This window comes from Sinocyclocheilus grahami, unplaced genomic scaffold (genome assembly GCF_001515645.1).
Source record: "Sinocyclocheilus grahami isolate Dianchi unplaced genomic scaffold, SAMN03320097.WGS_v1.1 scaffold230.1, whole genome shotgun sequence".
Taxonomy (NCBI): domain Eukaryota; kingdom Metazoa; phylum Chordata; class Actinopteri; order Cypriniformes; family Cyprinidae; genus Sinocyclocheilus; species Sinocyclocheilus grahami.
In genome coordinates, this window is record NW_015505409.1 from 2,205,837 (window position 1) to 2,226,234 (window position 20,398).

Consider the following 20,398-nt stretch of genomic DNA (forward strand, 5'->3'; position numbering starts at 1 on the left):
AGTTTTTACTATCTTATTTTTACACGTTTTCCCCCAACAAAGCTGTGATCTACAGCCTGGTGCAGTAAAATGAAGCTTTATTGATGTTAGGATGAGCTCACCGGCTCTCCAGTGCAATGACATACAGCAGTGCTGTGGTTAACAAGTGGATGGCAAGCTGATGAAGCATTTTGCAATAAGATCAAATAATATACCAATTCCAATTTCTTTAGATTATTAAATACATGTCAAGCATGTCATGAAATCCACTGGAGGCAGACATCTCACAGCAGTCAAATGATTCTAACACCAGATGCACCACCACCGGTCTACATACATCAGCATTTACGGATTTCACACACACACACACACACACACACACACTGATGTCTAGCACCTATCCTTGTGGGGACTCTCCATAGGCGTAATGGTTTTTCTACTGTACAGACTGTATATTCTATTGCCCTACACCAACCCTACCCCTAAACCTACCCCTCACAGGAAACTTTCTGCATTTTCAGATTTTCAAAAAACTTCATTCTGTATGATTTATAAGCTTTTGTACCCGTGGGGACCACAATTTAGGTCCCCACCGTGACACGAGTCCCCATGAGTCTGTGTGTAGTCAGGTTTAAGTCCTCACAAGGACATATAAACCAGTACACACTTAGTTGTATTTATAAATAATGTTCTCAATATAAAATGATCGACAAGAGCCTAATTAGCTATATATGACAAATAAAAAAAAACGAATGGAAAAATAATTATTTTTTCTTGTTGAATTGGGCGAGCCCAACGCCAGACTAAACCATTTCATAAAAAGGAGGGGCGGTCGTGCCATAAAATATGGCTAAATTGTGTAAAATCAAAGAGTGAATTTTGCGTGTTCGTAAAGAGAAGTATTTTTTTTTAATCTAGACATGAAACGAAAATGTTTTCAAACGAAACATCACTAAATGATCGTAATAAATAATTCGCTCGCCTGTGGGTAGGCGCGACGCCTCTGTGTTTTAAATGATCTTCAGCTCATCAGGAGCGGCTGGTGATGAATCACTTCTGCGCATGCGCGGATTCGAATGCAGCATGTTATGAAGATCGCGTCCTACATGCCTTCAATTTAATTTCCGACTCTCTGGTTAATTCCTGGGGTTATAATTATGTTCCAAACATAAATAGGATTTATATTTAAAGAATTGCATATTTAATATGATGTATTGTAATGATGCGTTGCAGGGACGCGTCTGTCCACTGTGTGTCAGGCAGCGCTAGAAAGCTGATGAATCGTCGCTGTAAACTCAAATGTGTGTTCTGCGAGGGCAGATGGCACTCTTCTGCGATCTGATGGGTTGCTGGCGAGCATTTCCGTAGTGTAGTTTTTAATGCATCATGACAGAGGCTCCGCTGTCTGACTCGTCTGTCCTAATTTCAAGCTAGACAAGCTAAAGCCAGACATAACGTTGCATTATTTCACATAGAGCAGGCAGTGCAGATGCATGCACACATTGAACTCGTCCTCGAATGAGACCCGCTTTCAGTGATAAAACCCTTTTAAACGGATCCAATCATCATGTCAAAGCGGTGCATGCTTTAAATTTATCCGTGGACGCTTCTGGGTCGATAATACATGGTAATAGCAACGTTCCCGGAGACAAGGATGTCGAAACGGCTGCGAAATAGCGAAGTTTGTGCGGACTGCAGCAGTTCGGGTGAGTATATTATAGGGATTTTTAATAAAAGACCTAACTTGCATCAGATGATATTACTGAATTAAGTGACCGAATGATAACATTTAACTATACAAATGTATGATTCAGATTTTGACGCTAACCTCAATTCAGCTTTGGATATATGAGTGGATAATAAATGCATGTGTTTTGGAGTGTATGCATGCATGCATACTCACCTCTACGGGTGTTTTCAGCTTCAAATGATGCTGTGAAGATTTATGATCAGTCACACCATATTCTACTTTATTTTTTCTGGGTCAAATAGGTCAATGTACTCTATTGATGCTCAAGCTGTGTTCCTGGTTAAATCATCTACAATATCTAGATTCTTGATGGTGTAAGATTGCTTAATGGTGACACTTTATGTATGTCTAATATCTCAGAGAAGTCAGGGCAGTGCATGTTTTGGTTAGTAATAAATAATGCTTTTTATTACTAGCAAGTGACCCTAACCAACACACGCAGTGCCCTAACTTCTGAGAGGCTGAAGAAAGAAATAAAACATCACATAATATTGTTGTCCTCATTACACGATGAAAAACTGCATCAGAGTTTTGACCTCCAAAGACTATAAATGATATTATTTAATTGCAGACATGTGTAGAGAACAATTTCATAAACCCCATATTGTTATTCATTTAAGAAATGTACTGTTTGTAAAGGGGTCATATGATGCGATTTCAAGTTTTCCTTTCTCTTTGGAGTGTTACAAGCTGATTGTGCATAGACTATTTTGGTGCTTGAACTATGAAGCACTGTTAACTTTTTGTCCTGTGTTTTGTTTATGTTTCTCCCCTGTATGTCCCCTTATTGATTCCCCTTGATTAGTTATGCCTCAGTTATGCCTCAGTCACCAGCTGGCCTGGGCTGCCCCGGCGTGTCAGTATCATTGGCCAGTTGTTGTTAGAGTGAATATATTTTTAGTCATTCAGCACTTGGTTTTATTTTAGCCGCTGCAGCACTTGATGGGGAAGAGAGCAGCACTTGGCTTGAAGAGAAAGAAAAGGAGAGGGAGGGAGAATGATGATTGTGCCAGGTGCTTGATTCTGGCCCTTGGCCTCTTTGCAGCTGTTGTTTGATACTTCCTGTGCTTGAAGGGAAGTGACTTTTGCTTCTAGGCTGCTCTCTGCTTATCAGTGGATCAGTTTTTAATTTCGATAGCTCATGTTTCTGTCAGACTGATGCAATAGTGGTATCATATGTCCCTCATGCAGGCTGTGAAACCCAAATTGGTCATTAACTTCTTAAGTGTGGGCATCTTCAATAGCCTGCCCACCTGACGCAGTAAAATGATGCGTTTAAGTCTAGATTTATCCCTCTAGCTTTCCTCACTTAAGTTAGGGAATAGGGATCGTATCTGCTGTCCTCCGAGGTCAAAAAAGACTGAAGAAAATAAACGTAACCTTTTTTAAAGCAAATGAATGTATTTTTTCTCAGTAACATATGTTAATATTTAGGATTTGGAGGGGATTTCGTGGTATATTCACCTCTCAATTATTTACCATATTTATTTAAATCTAAAATAATACAAATAATTGAATTATTTTTCTAATAGCCTAATACATTGTTTAAAGGGGTCATAGGATGCTACATGCACTTTTACAAGTTGTTTGAACTGAAATGTGTGTTGGCAGTGTGTGTACACAACCACCCTATAATGATAAAAATCCACCCAGTGTTTTTTTTAAATCTGGTTAGATGTTTTCCCCTTTCTCAAATCGAGCCGATCTCAGATGCCTGTCTGTGTGACGTCACACAGACAGGCATCTGAGATCGGCTCGATTTGAGAAAGGGGAAAACATCTAACCAGATTTTTTAAAAAAAACACTGGGTGGATTTTTATCATTATAGGGTGGCTGTGTACACACACTGCCAACACACATTTCAGTTCAAACTACTTGTAAAAGTGCATGTAGCATCCTATGACCCCTTTAAGTCATTATTATTATTGTTATTATGCGGCTTTTTATTCACAGACACTAGTCCATATTGTGATCTGATTTAGATTTATTAATCCAAAATCTGGCTAATTCCGCATCATTACGCATTATATGGTAAATTAAATTTTTATGACTGGATTTCGTGATTTCGTCCACGTTTTCCGCATCGCGGAAAATATAGGGCCCTGTATTACTCATCTAATATCTACTATATAAACACTCACTAACCTTACATTTTTTAACATTATTGTCAACATCTTAAACATGCGAATGTGTTAACACTGTGGTGTGGGGTAGAAGACTAGGCAGAAAATCTGATAGGGAAGCCATGTTTTCATAAAAAAGACAGGCCCCATGACTCTTATTTTGACATTTCATTCCATCCCTCATTATACAAACAACGTTTTTGTTGCCAGCATACTTTCCAAGTTAATGCTCATCTGTTAAGTGTACTCAGGAGATTGATTTTAGATTTAGCGTGTGATGTTGGATTATCTCAAGTAATATTGTTTGAAGTATTTGTCATCAGTGGTTTGCTATTACATCATCTGGATGCGGGGCGGGGGTCTCGTCTCAATCCTCGTGTTTATATGTCTATATGATTCTCTGTGCTTGTTCAAAAACTCAAGGCAACATCATTTTCATTTCATGAATGTCCAGACATTTAAAAGCAGTTGTGGGAATACTTTTCATTAAGACCCTAAAGAATCATATCAACTTGTGGAAAATGGGCGTCATATGACCCCTTTAAGTTAGAAACAGAGCAGTAGAGCATTAGATTTAAAATCTAATGCATAGAAGGCAGATTGGTGCCATCTGGTGTGAGAAATAAATAGTTGTATTTAAATTTATGTATTTATTTATACCTTTGTTATGTATTTCCTAGTTGCTAAGAATATTTTCAGGCATAATTACTTACTTTTATTGGGTTTTGCATTTGGATGTTCAGACATGATCAATAACTACTTTATTATGGCTGATTTGTAGATTGTACCCCCCAAAAAACTTAGTTTCTTTTGTATTTCGCATTAATTTCCTATGCCAGTTATTTTTTATCGCAAAGATCACAGGTGTGACTATTTTTTTTAATACCATTTAGCCTTTTCTAAAAATATACAGATTTTGTGTTTATTTAGCAAATGCAACAAAAATAACTGAGTTTTGCACCATTTCAATTAAATAAATATTTTTAAAAATTCATAACTTTTTTTTTATTATTATTTTTGCCTCAAATTTTAGGCATCCCAATAAGAATATAAAAACTTAAATTAACATTTAATTAGAAAAAGCGTTTACCTGTAATCAGTGTGAAAATAAAATCCTCAAAACTCTCTGTTCTTGGGGAATTCTGACACACTAGAGCGCTGACTCGTGTTGTTTCTGAAGGAAGTGAAATCACACGTTTGCCAGAATCTTGGGGGGGTGTTGGTACGATGCAGAAAATATGAACGCAACACGTCTTGGGTTGCTCAGACACATTAGTCATAGGACCAGTGTGGTTGGCCCCGCTTTCACTGATTTGGCATCATGACTCAGTGAGGGAGTGAGACTATGACATTCTATTAAAAACTGGCTTGGTATGGGACGCCCATGAAGGACGAGTGCCAGTGACAAATGTATGAGCAGTGATTCTGTCTGTCGGGTCGTTGAGTTTGTCTAGTGTAGTAGTGGGGGATCTCTGAGCAATCAAGGGTTTGGGCCAACTGGCGGGTCGTGACCTAAAAATGGGTTGCAGCTTGCAACTAACCATATAATGTGCTTAGTATAGCAAAGTGATGAAAAAATGTAAGTGATAATACCGCTGCAATATTTAGCCCCGTGTTTGTTACATGTGTTAGGCTGGTAAATCACTCTTCTGCTGTTGTTTATGCATTTACAAATACTATAAAAATCCTTTACAGCCATTCAGCCAATCCATTTTATTTTATGCTGAATTTGTTGAAGATACGCAGTTCATGGTAATTTCATAAAAAAAAATTCAATACTGATTAGATTAGATCTTTTTTTGTTACTGTATTGGGTTGCAACTTAATGTAAAATCTGATGTTAAACCAGTTTTACTCAGAATTACACTGCAGTAGATGACCCTCTCGAATAATCTCCAGCAAGTAAAGCTGTGCAGTGGTTCCCAGTCACCTGCTCGTACCCTGGAAGTAAAGCTCAGCTGCTTAGCATTTGTTGTGGTTTGAGGCATGTATATGTAAGAGGAAGTTAGTGTGTGTACAGCCGTACATAAAAGGATGACATTCAACCCTTGCTTCTGTGACCTTATAAGGAAGAACTCGGCACCGCATTTTGTTTTCGTCATATGTGACCCTGCAGCACAAAAGCAGTGTTAAGTCGCTGGGGTATATTTGTAGCAATAACCAAAAATGCATTGTATGTGTCAAAATGATTGATTTTTCTTTTATGCCAAAAATCATTAGGATATTAAGTAAAGATCATGTTCCATGAAGATATTTTGTACATTTCCTACTGTAAATATATTAAAACTTAATTTTTGATTAGTAATATGCATTGCTAAGAACTTCATTTGGACAACTTTAAAGGCAATTTTCTCAATATTTAGATTTTTTGCACCCTCAGATTCCAGATTGGTTGTATCTCGGCCAGATATTGTCCTATCCTAACAAACCATACATCAATGGAAAGCTTATTTATTTATTTATTAGCTTTAATTTTTTTTTTCATTTCAGTGTATATCATGTTAAAGTAAATAAAACATAACAGACGTGTTTCCTTGGCAACTAGCTGACGTAAAATACGTTTTTAATATTTCATTTCAGTTTTAAAAAATTTTATATCTTATTTCATTTCATTGATGGTTTATTTTATTTCAGGTAACAATGTTTTTTTTAAATGGTTTTAGTTAACTATAATATCAAAAACATGCTTTCTAGTTTCACATTTGTGATGATTCATTTGTGCATGTTAACTTTATTAAAAATGTAAGTTCAAAATATAAGCAATTCCATTTACATTTAATCATTTAGCAGGTGCTTTTATCCAAAGCGACTTACAAATGAGAACAATAGAAGCAATCAGACCAACGAGAGAACAACAGTATACAAGTGCCATGACAAGTCTCTGTTAGTCTAGCACAATACACGTAGCTAAGTTTTTAAAAATGTTTTTATTTATTTTAAATTAAATAATAGAATGGAATAGAATAGGTAAGTGCTAGTATTAGTTGGTCAGGTGCTGGCGAAAAAGATGTGTCTTTTAGATGTTTTTTGAAAATGGCTCAGCTGTTTGAATTCCAGAAGTATAAATCTATCCCATTTCATGTTGATTTGATTGTGCAGTGTTTGAATTAGGTTTAGCATTAGACAAGTGCATTTTAGTTCATTTTCTTCGGTGCATTCTTGTAACAAGCATCTTCCTTGCATCAGCCTTTTAAAAGTATTGTGTTTCTGTTTTCATTCACATGCACCAGCCAAAAAGCTCCATTAGTGTTATTGTGTATCGATCAGTGATCTACACGCTGTTGTTTACTTCCTGTTAATCTGTTGATTTTCTTGGGATCCCTTAGATCCTCACTGGGCGTCTGTGAACAGAGGAGTTCTGATATGTGATGAGTGCTGCGGTGTCCACCGCAGTCTGGGTCGCCACAACTCACAAGTGCGGCATTTGTCAAACACAGCCTGGCCGCCCACCCAGCTACAGGTGAGCTGAACTCTCATTCAAGTATACACCATAGGAACCTTTTATTATGTCACCCTGCTTCATCCGAGATTAGGGGTTACTGCGCTCTTGTACTCGTACTCGTACTCGTTAAAATGCCCCGATACCAAACGCCAATACCACACAGCATGTGAACAGTGCCGTTGTTCTGACGATTTGTGCTAACCGCTCAGATTGTGCTACCTCCCATTAAAAAGAAGTGAAAAATGCTACCTATCAGATTGTGCTACCAGCATCTTATTCATGTGGTTTGAGGCTTTTTTAAATGTCCATACCTACCCCTACCCTAAACCTACCCGTCCATATCTACCCTTACCCTAAACTTACCCTTAAAACAATGCAAATATATTTTTGGTAGCACAATCTTATAGGTAACATGTTTCGTCGGTACACCGTATCCAGACTAAGAAACACCAACAACAGAGAGCAGAATGGAGATATTAGATATTAAGGATGAAGTAAAAAGCAAAGCACGAGTGGATTGAGCGCGCGGTTGCACAGATGCACGAGCTCGTCGAGTGAATATCCCTTTCTCGTTGACATCACTGGAAAGTTTGTAGTTTGGTCGAATATGTCAAAAACAAGTAAGTAAAACAATGCGCAAGTTACTAAAGATATGCTACTTGACGCATATAAGTTGCATGATTGCATTTGGATTAAAACTAAATCGTAAATATAAAACAAACTAAAATTATAGGGACATTCACTATAAACAACTTAAAGGTCAGGCATAAACAACTTATTTAAAGTGAAAGTGAAACTAGCAGCCTGTGTGAAATGCGCTAGGCTATACGCGTCTCTCATTCTGCACCAATACAGATGTATACGCGCGTTGCGTGTTTTGCTTGTTGACGTTAATTGCATTATATGAGTCGCTTTGGAATTTAAGTCGCAGCACATTTCAGATGATAAAAAACACTTATCTATTGTATATCTATCAGTGTAAAAAAACACAACTTAAGTTTCAGAAAAGAAGGTTATTACAGGATAACGAGTGGTTCCTTACATTATTACAGGAAAGCAGCTTGTGATTACAGTGCTGAACCGCTGCAATGGAGCAGCTCTAATGTGCTATTAAATTAAAGAGGAAATACCATAGAGCAAAAAATTAACAGTGTAACTGAAATACTGTGATTGGCCGAATACCTCAAACGTGTGATGGAAATGTTACACCCCTTACCATACTGTGATGCCCTGTCCGGTCGGAGTGACGATTCAAAAACATTAAAACCCATTATAAACGAGGCATTTGTTGCATCCAGTGGGGACATAATTACGGATTATAATGACTTATACTGTCTTTTTACGTGTTGCATCGCGCCGGCGTAAACATAAAACCATGTCTGCATTTGTGATCGGAGAAATGACAAACAACAAGCGCTACTCTAAACTCACGTTTGAGTCATCAGTGGCAAATCCTATAAATATGAAAACATACTTGCAGTCTGTGAGTCAGAACAGCCGGCATTGTAGTCTACTCTCCCAGGATCAGGAAACAGTCCTCCATAAATTTTCGCTTTCACAACGAAGCACACCGCGTCTTCACGACATGGCAGCGGCGGCAACAATACTACAGCGAGAATAAAAGTTACGCCGCCTTTCTTTGCGTGAACGTTTGGGCGGCGTTATGCAAATCTTCCCACACAGTGATGTAGACATGTGGGGGCGTGTTAGAACGAGGCGTTTTAGGTAGGTGTGGCTGACTCTTAACTTTTATAAAGAATATCTCTTTGGATTTGAGACTTTAGTCTTTGCAACTTTACAGATCTTCTTTATGCACCAAGAGCTTGTAACACTCCAAAGAGAAAGGAAAACTTGAAATCGCATCATATGACCCCTTTAAATAGATGGAAATAAACCTCTTTTAGGTGTTATTAAAAATATCTCAATTTGTGTTCCGAAGATTAATCAAAGTCTCATGGGTTTGAATTGAAACAACATGAGAGGGAGTAAATGATGACATCATTTTCATTTTTGGGTGAACAATCCATTTAATGCTATGATATTAACAGAATTCAATTTTATTAAGCTTTTACATTCTCTTGAAATTTACCATTTCTTTTTTTTATTAATATGTATGCAAATTGATTTGATTAATTCAAAATGAGTAAAAACATCCATAGAAAGCTATTTAATAGCCATTATTTTGTCTGCCTCTTATTTTAATTGGAACATGAAGAACAGTCACAGTATTGTGTACTTGAATAGCCAGCAGCATTGTCTCTCTTAAGTTTCTGTTCTGTGACTTATTAAATGACTTAATCCAGTAATGTCTCATCTTCATGTGTCCTTGTTTAGTACATTTTTCCACATTCTTATTTACAGATCTGGGTTTTTTAATCCATCAATGGAGTCTTTTGAATGGTTATAAGAAAATGGTGTATTGGTGTGCGACCTCACTGGAGGGCCTTCCAACAGCGAGTGTGACTCACAAAGCATATTTAAAGAATAATGTTGTCATAATGAATTTTTGTCTTATGATGTATGCCCTCAATTTCTTTCTCATTCACAGATGGTTCAGACATTATACAACAATGGTGCTAATGCAATATGGGAGCACACTCTGCTGGACCCGTCATCCATCACGAGCGGGAAACGCAAACCCAATCCTCAGAATAAAGTCCAGTGAGTAATAAAAAACATCATAGGAAGGCGTTTATTTGGTATGCACTTCCATTCAAAACTTTGGGTCAGCAAAATACATATTTTTGAAATAAATCATTACTTTTATTCAGAAATGATGCATCAAATTGATCAAAAGTGACCAGTGAAGTCATTTTTAATGTTACAAACGATTTCTGTTTCAAATAAATGCTGCTCTTTAATAATCTTAAAATTAACCTGGAAAAAAATTGCACAAAAATATTAAGAAGCACAAATGTTTTAAACGTTGTTAATAATAAGAACTGTTTCTTGAGCAGAAAATCAGCATAATAGAATGATTTCTGAAGGATCATGTGACACTGAAGCCTGGAGTAATGATGCTGAAAATTCAGCGTTTCCTTTACATGAATAAATGTAATATTTCATAATGTTACGGTTTTCACTGTATTTTTAATTGAATTAATGGTGAGCATAAGAGAGTCTTTTCACAACCATTAAAAACTAACAACCCCAAACTTTTGAACGGTCATGTATACAAAAAGTGTCTGAAATACGCCAACTCCCCCAACTGTTAACTGGCTCTAATAACTCCATTATTTCTCTCACCCAAAAAGCCCTAACAAAACAGAGTTTGTAAAATCAAAGTATCAAATGCTGGCTTTCGTCCATCGTTTACCCTGTCGAGATGACGACACTACAGCAGCCGCTGATCTAAGCAAGGTAAGGAAAGAGCTACCTGTTTTTATAGTGTGAAAGTGAAGTGATGTGTGGCCAAGAATGGTGTCCCATACTCGGAATTTGTACTGTGCATTTAACCCATCCAAGTGCACACACACACACACACCTGGTGCAGTGGGCAGCCAATGCTGCAGCGCCCGGGGAGTAGTTGGGGGTTCGGTGCCTTGTTCAGTCGTGGTTTCTCACCTCGCAGTGGTTATTCACTCCCCCACCTACAATTCCTGCCGGACATGAGATTCGAACCCACGACATTTGGGTTACAAGTCAGACTCTCTATTGCTTAGGCCACGACTATGAACATGCCCCACATTTATGGATGATATTTCTGTTATTCAGTTCTTTCAAATACTTGATGCATTCATTATGGTACATTTTTTCAGACTTGACATGCGTTATTGTTCCTCTAGCACATCTAATACTCATCTGATGCAGCTGTCTTCTATCAGACTTGTTGAAATGTCTCTATTGACGTACATTGTATTTGATTCTTTAGCAACTTCACTCCAGTGTTAGAACCGGCAATCTTGAGACTTGTTTGCGGTTACTGTCGCTTGGGGCTCAAGCCAACTACTTCCACCCGGTAAAAACCTCTGATCTCACCTTAATGTTATTATATTCAGTTACATTAAAAATGCTTTCCTCATTTGTAATGGTTCTGCACTCCTTTGAACAGGAGAAAGGGAACACTCCGCTGCACATCGCAGCTAAAGCAGGCCAAGTGTGCCAGGCTGAGCTTCTCTGTGTTTATGGGGCAGACCCTGGTGCTCCTGACTCCAACGGCAAAACGCCCATCCACTATGCAAGGTAATCAATAGCTAATGCATTAATGGTCAAAAGCCTCTCGGCATTGAAATCTGCATTTATTGATTACTTCCTATATTGTCAATGTGGTGATTAAAAAGAATACTTGTCATAGATTTGTCACATAGCCTTCACCAATATCCAGATTAAAGGGATAGTCCACCCAAAAATACAAATTCTGTCATTACTTGCGCACCTTCATGTCGTTCCAAACCTGTATGGCTTTCTTTCTTCTGTGGAACACAAAGAAGATATTTTGAAGAGTGTTGGTAACCAAACAGTTGACTTCCACTGTATGGACAAAAAAATACAATAGGAACCGAAACTGTTTGGTTATCAACATTCTTAATTTTTAACATAAAAAAAATCATACAGGTTTGCAAAGAAATGAGGGTAAGTAAATGATGACAGAATTGTCATTTTCAGGTGAACTATCGCTTTAAGTCCATGGCAGTGTTATTTTAGTATTATTTATATACTAGAATAAAATTGATCAGTATGTGAAATTATCTTTTATTTTTATATTTTCAGCTTTATTTAAAATGTATAGTTTTGCTAATTTTGTTAGTTTATTTTTAGTACTTCAACTGAAACTTGCCAAGGAAATATTTATAATTCTATATAAAATTTCAGCATATACATATATTTTACTTTGTTTCAGCATTATTTCAATTACCAAAAAATTACCATTTTAATAGTTTAATTTTAGTTAACAACAACAACACTGTTCCACAGATCTATATGGTGTCCTGTTTGTGATTTGTGACCCTGGAGCACAAAACCAGTCATAAGGTTATATTTTTTGAAATTGAGATAAATAAATAAGCTTTCCATTGATGTATGGTTTGTTAGGATAGGACAATATTTGAAAATCTGGAATCTGAGGGTGCAAAAAAAATCTAAATATTGAGAAAATCACCTTTAAAGTTGTCCAAATGAAGTTCTTAGCAATGCATATTGCTAATCAAAAATGAAGTTTTGATATATTTACAATAGAAAATTTACAAAATATCTTCTTGGAACATGATCTTTACTTGATATCATAATGATTTTTTGCATAAAAGAAAAATTGATAATTTTGACCCATACAGTGTATTGTTGCCTATTGCTACAAATATACCCGTGCTACTTATGACTGGTTTTGTGCTCCAGGGTCACATTTTATGATTCAGAAGGCCTGCTGTGCGCCCTATTAATGGTACATATTTCGTTAAGGCTGTGAGAAGGACCGCGAGCACTGAGGGCAGCATTTGACACAGTACCCTAAAAATAAAAACCCATGTGTCATAACATCATTGTGTTGTTTGTAATCAGGCAAGCTGGCCATCAGGACCTGGCAGACAGACTGGTGGAAGTACAGTATGAGCTCACAGACAGGCTGGCCTTCTATCTCTGTGGGCGGAAGCCTGGTGAGTCCGAGCGCAGAGCGATGGTGTGCTATCATGATGAGAACTGATGTTTTGATATCCAGCTGTAGACGCTGATCAAGCCAGTTTATAGCACACTCTTACTTTAGTGGGTTATGGCCTTCAGCGCGCCAGATGGCTCAATAAAATAGCGCAGTGATGTTGGAGTCAGCTTAATGGGCTTTATTGCTTTAGTGTGCATCTTAATCAGTGGATTGTCAATTGAAAATGTTAAACCATGCCAGTTTGTCAATAATGTCAATACATTCTGATTTTCAGACCACAAGAATGGACAGCATTTCATTATACCGCAGATGGCGGATAGGTAGTAACAATCTAATGCATTCTGATGTTTTCCTGTCTGAACTGGTGCCATTTTTATAGAAGTTTCTTCTAGAGGAGTATTTTGGGCTGTGCTTAGTCTTGTTTTTCTTATTGAATTAGTGCCAAGGCTAATATTTGGCATTTTTCAAATATCGGCATTAAAAATAATTACAGATAAAAGTCTGTCAAATTGTCAGATAGAACTATTAAACAAAGGATAAAGGTATACAATAAAGAATTATATCGATTGCTTTATATTATTAGTAATAGAAAGGCAAACATTATAATAATTTATTTACTTTATTTATTGTGATGGATAACGGCTTTATATCGGCCACCCTGCTCTCTAAGATATCGGCATCGGCTGTCAGAAAACAATATCGGCCGACCACTATATTGAATAATACTGATCGCATCCCAGAATACTTCCCAGATGGAGATATTGATCCAAACTGGTTTTTAAGATTCACATAATTGAACATTAATATCTTGCTATTTCTTTTTTTGCTGTCTTTGGTGAAAAAGAAATGTGTAAGTATTTTACATGGAGAATGGCAATTGAAAATTAAATTTCACGTTCACAGTCTTTTATAATAATGCTATTTAGTAGTCAAAGAAAACTAATATTATTCTCCATTTTATTCCCTTTTATAGCAGTCTGGAGTTAACGGAGTTTGCAAAAGCTGCAAAAAGAAAACTGCAGTCTGTGAGTCCTCTTTAAATGTATTTTATTTTGCTTTACTTTAAACAACACATCAGGCCCTCCAAATTATTTTTTTTACATCTTTTTTTTGTAGCAAAATAATAAACTCCTGCTTTATTGTGTTAAATTGATATGTTAAGCGGAATTTTGAATTAAATTGTCTTTTCTAAAATGTGGTCACATAGCAATGACTGTGTTTCAGGTTTATCTGTTGAAATGTTGTCACCCTAATTGAAAACAATATATTACAATCTGCTACCAAAATTCTAAACCATATCCTTATTTAGTACCAGATAAATGCCACTGTGATTGCAGAGATAAACAATGCCATTTGTTAAATGCATCTGAAGATTATTACTTTAAATAGCTATATTTTGCTAGTAGATTCTAGTGTAGGTATACTTTGAAAAAACAAAACAAACAAACTTGGCTTTAACTACTGTAGCTTGTTACTTGGAAAGCTAACACTGCTAAGCACAGAGGAAACTGTCGGGCGTCTCTGAAGCAGATGGCCTTTAAGTGTCGCAACAGCCACAAAACCGTTATCTGCCAGTCATTTATATAAAAGACTGCATCTTATTTGCTCCAGACATGCCTTTATACGGTTTTACAACCATTGAGGGCACAGATGACTGATGCAACTCTGCCAATATCATTGCAGCTCAGTGATCATTTGTTTGAGGAACTGGCGATGGATGTGTATGATGAAGTGGATCGAAGAGAGACAGATGCAGGTGAGATTATCTGCATTTGATAAACACAATGGAAACTGACTCAGGAAATGTACGTTATACGAGTGCAAACTTTGATGAGCACTTTCTTTGTATCTGGTGCAGTTTGGCTGGCCACTCAGAACCACAGCACCTTGGTAACGGAGACAACAGTTGTGCCTTTCCTTCCTGTAAACCCAGAGTACTCATCAACACGAAACCAGGCAAGTTCTGAACAGAAAGTTGCTATGCTTTCACTAAAGTCTTTTTAACAGGAAATAAAGATATTGCACTTTGACAAGTGACAGTTTATAACACCTTTTATGCAGTGTTTGCAGCTAGAAGTGCAACAAGCAGAAATGTGCCAGACGAACGTGGAAACAGATGTCACAAAATTAATAAAAAAGGAAATGGCATCAAAACTGTTATGCACTGTAGCTTGGAACCAAACTAAATTATAGATGTGCATATAATGTTTTTTTTGAGAAGTTGTGTTTTTAACACGCTGACATCTAACTAGGAAAGTTGTGATTTTGTAATAAACTGTGTACTTTCAACAATAAAATTAAAGAACATTACTATAAATGTACTTTAGTAGTTACTACATGCAGGTGGGCATCTTTGCCCTTTGCTATTTTAAGGCATATTCAAGAAATAGTTCTCCCAAAAATGAACAATTGCTGAAAATGTCCGAGATTTGGAGAAATTTTGCTTTGCATTACTTGTTCACCATTGAATCCTCTGCAGTGAATGGGTGCCGTCAGAATGAGAGTCCAAACAGCTGATAAAAACATCACAATAATCCACAAGTAATCCACTCCAGTCCATCAATTAATGACTTGTGAAGTGAAAAGTTGCGTTTTTGCTTGCTATCATTAAAGGGGTCATTGCGTTTCTTATTTTACAAAGAGTTTAAAGGGGTCATATGACATTTCTAAAAAAGAACAATATTTTGTATTTGTTGTAATGAAATGTTTATGCAGTTTAAGGTTCATAAAACACATTATTTTCCACATACTGTACATTATTGTTTCTACTCTATGCTCTGCCTTTCTGAAATGTGTTGATTTTTACAAAGCTCATCGGTCTGAAAGGCGAGGTGTGCTCTGATTGGTCAGCTATCCAGTGCATTGTGATTGGTCGAATACCTCAAGCATGTGGCAGAAATGTTATGCCCCTTACCATACTGTGATGCCGTGTCCCATTACTGAGTATAATTATGTATACTGTCTTTTTACATGTTGCGTTGCATCACGCCGCGTAAACATAAGACCATGTCTGCATTTGTGATCGGAGAAATGACAAACAACAAGCGCTACTCTACACTGCTCAAAACTCGTGTTTGATTCATCAGTGGCAAATCCTTTAAATATGAAAACGTACTTACAGTCTGTGAGTCAGAACAGCCGGCATTGTAGTCTACTCTCCCAGGATCAGGAAACAGTCCTCCGTAAAATGCGCCGCAAACATCTGAATATTTGGTTTGAACTGTTCTGGAACAGTGTTGTATATACAGCTTAACCACTGATTTCTAGTCGTGTCCTCTTTTGGAAGATCAAACAAAGTAGTTTCGCTTTCACAACGAAACACACAGCTTCTTCACGAAATGGCGGCGGCAGCAACAACAGTACTACAGCAAGAATAAAAGTTACGCCACCTTTCTTTGCGTAAACATTTGGGCGGCGTTATGCAAATCTTCCCACATAGTGAGGTAGACATGTGGGGGCGTGTTTAAACGAGGGGTTTAAGGAGGGCGTGGACCAGTCTTAACTTTTATAAAGAATATCTCTTTGGTTTTGAGACTTTAGTCTTTGCAACTTTAAGGATCTTATCTATGCACAATCAGCTTGTAACACTCCAAAGAGAAAGGAAAACTTGATATCGCATCATATGACCCCTTTAAGATCTGGACATTTCAGAATGGTTGAAAAGAATAATTTATATGTTAAACTGGAAAGTTAGTTTTGAGTTAGTTTTGAGTTCTGAAACTTGCAGTATGTTTTTATTGCTTCATATGTGTAAATATCAAGAATGTTTAGATTAAACTGGACTGGTTTACTGTAATGTTTGATGGCACCCATTCACTGGTTACCAAGTGAAGTAAAGAACGTTGTTCAGATATTTAATATACAATAAAATCATCACCAAATTTATTTTACAGGGAAGACAAAAGCTGGCAAGGTTTAACGCTCATGAATTTGCCACACTTGTGATTGATATTCTAAGTGATGCAAAGCGACGCCAGCAGGGGAGTTCAGTCTCAAGTCCTAAAGGTACAGCCTGCATTCATTAGTCTTTGATTTCTTTCGAAGTCCTTGTTGATGTTTCATGATTGTTGTGTCTACGACTTCATAGACAATGTTGACGTATTCTTCAAAAGCGTGGGTAGTCGTCATGGAAGTGAAAGCCAGGAAATGGACCAGCCAGACTATGACAGTGTGGCGTCCGATGAGGACACGGACACTGATTTACGAGTGAGCAAAGCAGACCGAGCTAAGGTAGACCTGTAAAGCACGAGGAACTTTGTCATGTGCCATTCTTGCCATCACAGCGTCGATACGCACATGTCGGCTCTCCACTTCTTTTCTCCTCAGAGTCTGGACTCTGATCTGTCCGATGGACCGATTTCTGTGCAGGAGTTCCTGGAGGTGAAAAATGCGCTTTCAGCCTCGGAAGCCAAAATTCAGGAACTGATGAAGACCAACAGTAATCTGAGTGAGGAGCTGAGATTGATGCAGAAAAAGGTACCAGAGATTCAGCCGTGAGCGCTGAAGGCCCTGGTCAAAGCAGCATTTCTGCTCCTAAACCGAGCAAGACTGTCTAACCCCTACACCTGCACCTCTTCTCGCACACGAGGGGGCAAAATTGACAAGGATTATGATTCTTAAAATTCTCTGGAATGCTGATGTCAAAATAATACTGAAATAACCACTGTAAGTGTTCAGATAACCAGCATGACCTTGGCCCTCTAAACCATTGGAAAAGACGTACAGTTTTAGAGACGTGAAACCGAAACATACTGACGGTTTGGCATTCGAATGCAGATGATTAGTTGGCATGCTAACCTCCCTAACCACAAACCTTATTTAGAAGTTGGCTCTGGCATCAGCATGACTCATTTTAATTGGCTGTGATCTATATGTATGTGCATAATACATGGGTTTCCAGAATGCAAATCAGAATACAATACAAATGATTATGAATTGAATTTTGAGCCTTTACTGTCATTTCGGTGTGACAATATCAGTACTCTTGCACATTGACAAATCCAAGATGATAAATTATAATTCAGTTGGAGAGAATTTGCTCCCATTCACTGAAGTGTTTAATATAGACTTGCATAAATCAACTGTAACTGTTTAGTAATATTTTAAAATGAGGGCAGTCCCTAAATGGCCCTGCATTTAAACAAGTTACAATTTTGGCCTTTCTGTTACATTTCTCATTTAATTCTAGTCGAAAGTGGTGATTAGTGTACTTCAGAGATTTGGTTATGGATGATTTTGACTGTTCAGTCCTCTCATAAAATAACATGTTACTAGTTTCGTTGTGTTGTTTGGCTTCTTGCTTAAAATGTTTTGTGAGTTGAAAGTGGTTTTGGATTACATGTATTCCCCATTTGAAATGATTGTGATTTGAAAATTTAGTCCATTGTGACATTTGTGGGATAAAACTGTGTGGCTTTGCATTCGATGCACATCTGACTGGGTAAAAATAGAGATGGCCAGAATCATATTATCATGAGTGACGTCTTTAGGCTCTTTTGTTATGCTCTGCATTTCCTTTCTGATCCTAGCCAACGTGTCTGCTCGAGCTCTTTGGCTTCTCTCTAAGCTGCAGAGTGAATCTCTGTTTCTCGATCCCTGTAGATTCTTAGGCATGCCTAACTTGCGCTTGTTCTGTGAGCATGTCTAGACATTGCATCTGCCTGTGCCTGCATGCTAAACTAGACTTTTTGCTGTTGAGAAGTTTGGATTTATTGAGCAACTCCATATAATGGTTTTCTCAAAGTTCCCCATAAGATTAGAATAATTTGTCATCATAATCTTTCTTAATTACAATAGTTAATTATTTTTATAAGATCTAAATAAATGTCTTGTTTCGTAGAACATTTTCATTTGGTTTTAATATATATAAAAATATACTTTTTTTTTTTGTTATTTAAATTGAACATTTATTTAAATTTGTAAATGGATTTTAATTACGCCTGCAGTTTCATACAGCAGAAATCATTTGATATTATGCTAATTAGCATTAATTAGTGCTGTCAAACGATTAATCGCGATTAATCCAAAATAAAAGTTTTTGTTTACATAATATATGTATGTGTACTGTGTATATTTATTATGTATATATAAATATATACACACACACACACAGCAAATATTTTGAAAATATTTACATGTATATAATTATATTCATAAAATTTATATATATATATATATAACATATTTGTCTTAAATACATGCATGTGTGTGTATTTATATATACATAATAAATATACACAGTACAGACACATACTATGTAAACAAAACCTTTTATTTTGGATGCGATTAATTGCGATTAATCGTTTGACAGCACTAGTATTAATTATATTGATTTCTCATAGTCCAGATTTGAAAGCTATTCCATCAAACTAAATAGTAGAAAATATGATGTGGCTAATTTTTTTGTAATATTGGATCTCATTCACTAAGAATGTGCATACATACATTTGTGCATAAAATCTGAATAGAAATATTTTCATGAACTAATCATGAGTCACACAAAAAAACTGAAACCACACATACACAAAATGGCACATACTCTGGGTGGCCTTACATTCGTGTTAAGATTAAAATGAATATATAAATATTTTTCAAATACAATGGAGCTGTGAGGTTTCTCTGAATAGCAACTCTGATATGAATTAAGAGAACATTTTTCATGAAAAGTTCTAGTGTAATCTACGCAATTATTAGTGAATTTTATTTATAAAATGGAAAAGGCAAAGACTGATTGAATCTTTTTTTTTTCGTGGCTAATATAAAAATTCTGTGGGCCTGCAGCGGTCCTGCAGTGTTTGAACTGAGTGAATTAAGAGAACATTTTTCATGAAAAGTTCTAGTGTAATCTACGCAATTATTAGTGAATTTTATTTATAAAATGGAAAAGGCAAAGACTGATTGAATCTTTTTTTTTTTCGTGGCTAATATAAAAATTCTGTGGGCCTGCAGCGGTCCTGCAGTGTTTGAACTGAACATCATTTATTTCTCGACTGACAGTTTTTCCTGCAAGCTCTGCTTTGCTACAGTTTCTGCTTTTCTCTGCGTTTCTCTGGCTTACTCGTGTTTCTCTTCAGCTGCAGTCTCTGCAAAGCGAGAACAGCTCTCTCAGGCGGCAGGTGTCCACTCAACAGCCCTATCAGGCCCCCGGCAGCCCTGACCACCCCAATCCCTCCAGCCCCTCCTCCTCTTCCTCCTCCTCTGCCCTGAAACGCCACCTGTCTGCACGGGCGAGCCGCCCCATGTCTATGTATGAAACCGGCTCTGGTCTGAAGCCCTTTCTCCCCAAGGGAGAGACCCCTTATCCTGAGGAGACCTTCCCCACCCTGCAACCCTTCCCAACCTATGTAAGTAAAAACCTGCCTCTCGCCTTCTCTCCTTCTTTTTCTTCAGCTTGCTTTTCAAATGTTGCAGCATGCGGATGGTACATTTCCAATTCTCTGCGCTTTATGAGAGTTTCCAAAATACACGTTTTGGACTACTCCACGTATTACTTCACTTTGCATCCTGTTAACTCG

General features: G+C 37.1%; 1 protein-coding gene across 6 annotated transcripts in view; it reads left to right on the forward strand.

The window, feature by feature from the left end:
- The first annotated feature begins 1,048 nt into the window (after window positions 1-1,048).
- The window catches only part of LOC107597287 (ARF GTPase-activating protein GIT2-like), a 29,392-nt gene continuing 10,042 nt past the window's right edge, over window positions 1,049-20,398 (forward strand). For 2 of the 6 annotated variants that reach the window (XM_016288298.1, XM_016288301.1), the window contains exons 1-16: window positions 1,051-1,685; window positions 7,179-7,312; window positions 9,843-9,955; window positions 10,549-10,654; window positions 11,166-11,252; window positions 11,346-11,476; window positions 12,788-12,882; window positions 13,159-13,204; window positions 13,729-13,734; window positions 13,858-13,909; window positions 14,568-14,640; window positions 14,743-14,840; window positions 16,778-16,889; window positions 16,972-17,114; window positions 17,211-17,360; window positions 19,958-20,227. In XM_016288298.1, the coding sequence (XP_016143784.1) occupies window positions 1,604-1,685; window positions 7,179-7,312; window positions 9,843-9,955; window positions 10,549-10,654; window positions 11,166-11,252; window positions 11,346-11,476; window positions 12,788-12,882; window positions 13,159-13,204; window positions 13,729-13,734; window positions 13,858-13,909; window positions 14,568-14,640; window positions 14,743-14,840; window positions 16,778-16,889; window positions 16,972-17,114; window positions 17,211-17,360; window positions 19,958-20,227 (1,698 nt within the window). In that variant the 5' untranslated portion in view covers window positions 1,051-1,603. Of the gene's footprint in view, window positions 1,686-7,178; window positions 7,313-9,842; window positions 9,956-10,548; window positions 10,655-11,165; window positions 11,253-11,345; window positions 11,477-12,787; window positions 12,883-13,158; window positions 13,205-13,728; window positions 13,735-13,857; window positions 13,910-14,567; window positions 14,641-14,742; window positions 14,841-16,777; window positions 16,890-16,971; window positions 17,115-17,210; window positions 17,361-19,957; window positions 20,228-20,398 lie in introns of all 6 variants that reach the window. The other 4 variants (XM_016288297.1, XM_016288295.1, XM_016288296.1 and 1 more) reach the window with 4 other exon arrangements.